General features: G+C 44.8%; 1 protein-coding gene across 1 annotated transcript; it reads left to right on the forward strand.

Annotated features, from left to right (window-relative positions):
- Window positions 1-530: 530 nt before the first annotated feature.
- Window positions 531-2,768, forward strand: DRD1 (dopamine receptor D1). Its single transcript, XM_010862102.1, has one exon. It carries the CDS (start codon window positions 967-969, stop codon window positions 2,305-2,307), a length of 1,341 nt encoding a protein of 446 aa, XP_010860404.1. The 5' UTR covers window positions 531-966; the 3' UTR covers window positions 2,308-2,768.
- Window positions 2,769-6,495: the final 3,727 nt, after the last annotated feature.

The following is a 6,495-nucleotide window of genomic DNA, read 5'->3' on the forward strand; positions in this document are numbered from 1 at the left end:
CCAGAGGCAGCTCGAGGGGTGCCCGGGCGCTCGGCCCCGGGAGAAAGGTAGCTGCCCAGGTGAGTAGTACTGGGGGTGCCCTCTCTCCGAGAGCCTGGAAGCCTTTCCCGGGGTCTCGTCCGCTTTGAACCGCCTCCAGCCATTCGAGGCAGTGGGGGGCAACGCCAGCTCTCTGTAGACCTGGCCCGGGATCCTTGTCCCAAACCTGCTCCTGCGATTTTTGCGCATCGGTCACGGAACCCAAGCTGCGCGCGCAGGGCAGGACTCAGGCGCGCCTCCTGGGTGCCCTGGCGCGGCATCGCCTCCGAAGACTGCTCTCCGAGCTCCAGGAGCTCCCGGGGGCTTGGAGAGAGACAACCCCAAGGCAAGGTAGGTGGCTCAGAGGGAGCTGGGTTGGGCTTGACAGTGAAGATGCGATCTGCTCCTTTCGGCAAACGACCTTTGCTTTCTCTTTGCTTTCTAGGGCTTTAGGGGAGCTGCTGCAGAGCCCGGGGCTTGGAGGAGCGGGGCATGTATTTTAAGCTGCGCCTCAGAGGGGAGAATTATCTGTCAACACCAGAGAGGCCACAGACCCGGAATGTGACGACAGTTGACTAGCTCGGTAGAGGCCTGAGAGTCTCTGGTTTGACAGCTTAGAATATGCTAAATAACCAGGGCTTTCCAGGAGGCATTGAAAGGTCATCTTGTCCCCACGACAGTGACCTGGAGCAAGGAAGTCAGAAGACAGTTGTAGAGAGCAAGAGGGACCTTCCAAGGGGCTGACTCGGACTGCCACGGGCAGGCTCCTGCCACTCGGTTGTTGCAGCCGTCTGGTGGAATGCTGGTGAGGACCTCCACCCAGGAGAGCAAGTGGGGCTGGGCAAGGGGCTGCGTGGCCCGTGAGGACTCCTGCAGGTCTGACCGATCCCCAATCCCTGCTTAGGAACTTGGGGGTGTCCGAGCCCCCTTGTGCTCACCCTCAGGAAGATGAGGACTCTCAACACGTCTACCATGGAAGGCACCGGGCTGGTGGCGGAGAGGGACTTCTCCTTCCGCATTCTCACAGCCTGTTTCCTGTCGCTGCTTATCCTGTCCACCCTCCTGGGGAACACGCTGGTCTGTGCCGCCGTGATCAGGTTCCGCCACCTGCGATCCAAGGTGACCAACTTCTTCGTCATCTCCTTGGCTGTATCGGATCTCTTGGTGGCCGTCTTGGTCATGCCCTGGAAAGCAGTGGCCGAGATCGCTGGCTTCTGGCCCTTCGGGTCCTTCTGTAACATCTGGGTGGCCTTTGACATCATGTGCTCCACCGCATCCATCCTCAATCTCTGTGTGATCAGTGTGGACAGGTATTGGGCCATCTCTAGCCCCTTCCGGTATGAGAGGAAGATGACCCCCAAGGCAGCCTTTATTCTGATCAGTGTGGCATGGACTTTGTCGGTTCTTATCTCCTTCATCCCCGTGCAGCTCAGCTGGCACAAGGCGAAACCCACAGGTCCCTCTGAGGGGAATGCCACTTCCCTGGGCAAGACCATCAACAACTGTGACTCCAGCTTGAGCAGGACATATGCCATTTCATCCTCTCTAATAAGCTTTTACATCCCTGTGGCCATCATGATTGTCACCTACACCAGGATCTACAGGATCGCCCAGAAACAAATACGGCGTATCTCAGCCTTGGAGAGGGCAGCAGTCCATGCCAAGAACTGCCAGACCACTACAGGTAATGGAAACCCCATGGAGTGTTCTCAACCAGAAAGCTCCTTTAAGATGTCCTTCAAAAGAGAGACTAAAGTTCTGAAGACTCTGTCGGTGATCATGGGGGTGTTCGTGTGCTGCTGGCTCCCTTTCTTCATCTTGAACTGCATGGTGCCCTTCTGTGGGTCTGGAGAGACCAAGCCCTTCTGCATCGATTCCATCACCTTTGACGTGTTTGTGTGGTTTGGGTGGGCTAATTCCTCCTTGAACCCCATCATTTATGCCTTTAATGCTGATTTTCGGAAGGCATTTTCCACCCTCTTAGGATGCTACAGGCTTTGCCCGACGACGAATAATGCCATAGAGACGGTTAGCATCAATAACAATGGGGCTGTGGTGTTTTCCAGCCATCACGAGCCTCGGGGTTCCATCTCCAAGGACTGCAATGTGGTGTATCTGATCCCACACGCTGTGGGCTCCTCTGAGGGCCTGAAGAAGGAGGAGGCGGTGGGAATAGCCAAGCCCTTGGAGAAGCTGTCCCCAGCCCTGTCTGTCATTTTGGACTATGACACTGACGTCTCTCTTGAGAAGATCCAGCCCATCACACAAAACGGGCAGCACCCGACCTGAGCCCTGGGGCGAATCCTGCCAGTCACGCTCGTCCCAAAAGCTGCAAGAGTTTTCTCTGAGGCTCGTGGTGAGAAAACTAAGGCGTGCTGAGACTCGAGATGTCGGGCGAGCTCTCCCCTGCTGCTTCCCCTCAACACACAGCTATCTACACTTTAATCTGCGTTCCAGTGTGTTTTCTGTGGTGTTCATAGTGAATCAGGAGGGACACAGGTGAAGCGAATGTTCACAAGGGACCTGTCTTTGGCTCCAAAGTTATTTTTAGAAACTGATTCTTAGGACTTTAAAATAGGGCAAAGAATCAACAATGAACAGCTTCGCTTTAAAATTGAAGCTTTCCAGGAAGGAAATGAGAAGGGTTGAGTTTGCTGTGTACAAACAGGTGCTAACACTGGTCCAAGCAAAGTTTTCAGATTGTAAAGGTAGGTGCATGCCTTTATAAATTATTCCTAAAAAAAAAAAAAAAAAAATTGAGCCTTACAGTAGGAATGGGACTTTTTTTCTCCCAGAATTGATGCTTAGTTGATATTGGTCTTATTTATTTATTGTATTATATGGATATTTTAAATTTATTATATTAAATCTATATTTATCATATTTAATAGAATGAGTTATCTGAGATCTTAAAAGAGCATTTTGTTCATTTGACTAGCACTTTATAAGCCAATGAAACAAACACAGACTCTCTGAGAGCCTAAATGCTCATTTGTAACTTCCAGAAACGCAGCAAAGACAAACAGAAAATACAGCTGTGACTGTTCCTTAAAATTTATTGGCACAGCTAAATAGGAGATGAGAATTGACAAATGCTGTGATAGCTTTATTCTCCTAAAAAGATTTTGAAAGATTTTAAAAAAGCATAGCCACTCTTGTGTTCAAAATTTTTTATGTAACAAAGACTTTCCCAGCAGAATGATTTGCAGTTCTGTAAATATCTGAAATAAAAGTCAGCTGAAGAAGAATCCAACTCGAAATTTATATTAGGTGGCAATAAAAAGTATATGCCATTTTGTATTTATGTAAAATAATTGGCCCTCTTTGTCTTTGCTCATATCCTGTGTCAGATAGCTTTTCTGAACCAGATAAATGACTGCCCTGGTTAGAGATGTGCAGTGAAGACAGTGAGTGTCCTTAACTCGTGTGTCACGAGTCTCACCCAGGGGCAAAGGTCAAGTCCTTCCTCTCCGTCTTACCAGCCAAGCTGCTCAGTGGGGCTATTTTGGTAATGCTTTAATCTGAACTTAGAATTGATTTCTTTTAAAAAGTCTAACTGTTAATGGTATAAAACTAGCAGATAGTGCCTCGTTATCATCCTTGAGTAAGACACTTCTGTTGGCGGAAAAAACAGGAGCCCCTTTCTCCTTTCGTGTTAAGCACCCTAAAGCCATCAGCATCTCTTTTGACAAATGCTAGCCCTTTCTCTGTGCTTTGGCATCAAGTTCCTGTGTCATCACCTGGATTGTAAAAAGTATTCTGAGTCTCTGTTGCCAGATACTAATTCGTGTGGGGCATTTCAAGAGAATTTTTTGGAAATGTTTACAAAGTATTCTTGTGGATAAGTAATTGACTCAACATTCAGATGTAGTGGGTAACAAGGAAGATATCTACTGAAAACTATCTCCTGCATCAGGTCTGTGTTATTTATGCATTGTGAATGTTTTCTTAATTTTACTGCCTGTATGCTTTCTTACGTATAATAAAATTATTTTGTGAACTCAAAACCACCCTGAATGTTGCATTTGTGCTACAGTAGTTAAGTGAGTTTTAAAAACTAGAATATTTCAGATCTACACGTAAGAAAACTTGGGCATTTTCAAGGATATGTTGCTTTTCTTTTTCTTTTTAGTGGTAGTCTCCTCTTATGTGTGGCATGTGTTACCTTTGGATACTTAAACAGAAAGTTGCTTTGGGCTATAAACTTTTCCTTCTGTCTCAAAAACATTCTCCCCCCTCCCCCCACCAAAAATTAAAAAAAAAAAAATACACTTCCTTCTTTGCTCAAGGAATTACTCTCCTTTTCATTTTACAGATTCAAAAGACTTTTAAAATCTCTATTTTTACTTTCTAAGAGTCTAGAGATTTTAAATAACATAAAAATTGCAGAAAAGACTGGCTTGTTCTGTGTGGTTGTGGACCTGTGACTTAATGGCAACCACTGTATGACTAGTATTTGTTTTAAGAGTACAATATAAGAATTTCTTTCTGGAGAAAATATACAGACTGTGATACTGGGCTTATTTAAAAGTCTTACACAAAACTTCCATTGATCCTGCTAAACCTGCTTAGATCATGTACTAACCTGGCTTTTTTTTTTTTTCCTCTTAATCCCAAAGGAAAATGATTGAACAGCAGGTGATGTAAAAATTAAGGGTTAAGTTTATAATTTGAACATCACACAACAGATGGTGTCTTTTTAAATTCCATATTTGCCTTTCCTAGGCTTTGGCAGATAATGAACACATCTAGAATGAACTCACTCAAAGCATGATGCCTTTTCGTTCTGCTTCCTAAATTTCTGCACATCTTGATTCTTTGCAGCTTAATTTTGCTGTTTTGTAATTAGTAGTCCAGCAACATGAGCTGTGATGCCCGGGGTTGTTGTTGTCCAACCAATGAAACACGGCACAAAAGCTTTCACTGTGTATTTCATTGGCAGAATGAAAAATAAAGACTATTAAATACTCGTAAAATTTAGGACACTGTGGATGAGGCTGTACTTTGGGTTTCGGGCGTGTGGGATGAATGGAGGGTATCTTATGAAATGTTCATTTGACAGACAAAATATTTCAGAGAATTTAATTTACAACCATAAAAGCAAATTTAAAATACGTCATTTTATTTCATTTAACTATCCTGATGAGCCTTCATAATACTAGATACATGTAAGACACTTTAGCAAGACAGAGACAGTTTAAAGAGGTGTTCTTTTTCCTTTCCATCTAAGAAGATGCCTTTCCTGTTCAGATAAATACAGAGCTTTTACTGGCAATAGAATAACAAGAAGTCTTAAGGAAGGGACACTGAGCCCTGGGCTCCAATTGGCAGATTTGGAGTTTATGCAGGAAAGTTGTTGATTTTCTTGGGATCTAAGCAAGTCATGGTCTCTGAGTCTCAGTTGTCTTGATCCATTAAATGGGAAGAACAAAACCTCTGCATTAACTTCTTCAGTGGAGGAGGTCATCTAAATAGCAAACCTGATAAATAGTCCAGTCTCAAGGACTTCCTGAACGCTGCACTCTCTGGCGGCTCCATCATGATTTCCCCCAGGCCTACACAGACACATCTCAGCTTGATTCTTCTACAGGCCAGGAGCCAGTCCACATGTGGGGGCCTGGAACGCAAAAAGCCCGGGCTTTGTTTTGGATAGACGTGGGTTCACATTGCAGCTGCCACTTTCAAACTGTGAGAGAGTAAGCAAAGGACTGTACCTCTCTGAGCCTGTTTGACTATTTGAGAAATGGAATTAAACACACAGATTCTTGTGAGGGTTGAAATGATGCTCGTGTTTTATAAGGGTCCTGAGGTCTGAAATCTTAGGCTCACCGCATCTTTGTAGGATCTCTGCTTGGAAGGGATTGATGACAATATTTATTGTATTCCTAATAATGGAGCTGCTATGCATTTGAATTTTTGCATGTTTGCTAAAGCAAATGGAAATACCTTTCAGAGTGCATGTGGTTTGGGATTCTCCCATTCTCTTTTGCTGTGGTTATCTGGTATTGCTGAAGCAAGTAGCTTTTTATATCAGCATGGTTAAGACAATTGCCTTAATTTTTTCCCACTAGATAGCTACTAAATAAACCTGTCCCTGGTGTTTTAGTTTATGAAATCTACTTAACCCTGCACAGTTTGCTTCAGGAATGATGACTTGATGGCTGGCCAGCTCTGGGCTGTTAAAACTGGGACGTACCGCACTGCTTGATCTGGTTACTGTGGTCATTTGAAGGAACTAACCCCGTGGATCATAAGACTGTAGCATTACGTAGATTAGGTGCACCTCTGTGGGTTTCTTTGCGATTTCCTGGATATAAACATGACATAATCAACCTGTCTCTTGTTTTGGAGGATTGAGGGGATGGTAAGCATTACCGCACCGAGAACCCCTCTAAGACCTTGTTACCAGGCCAATCTGGTCCTGTTGCCTTCTGTCATGTTAAGTAACCACCATGTAATGCACAGAATTAAAAAAAG

Source organism: Bison bison, unplaced genomic scaffold, assembly GCF_000754665.1.
Source record: "Bison bison bison isolate TAMUID 2011002044 unplaced genomic scaffold, Bison_UMD1.0 scf7180017864476, whole genome shotgun sequence".
Taxonomy (NCBI): Eukaryota; Metazoa; Chordata; class Mammalia; order Artiodactyla; family Bovidae; genus Bison; species Bison bison.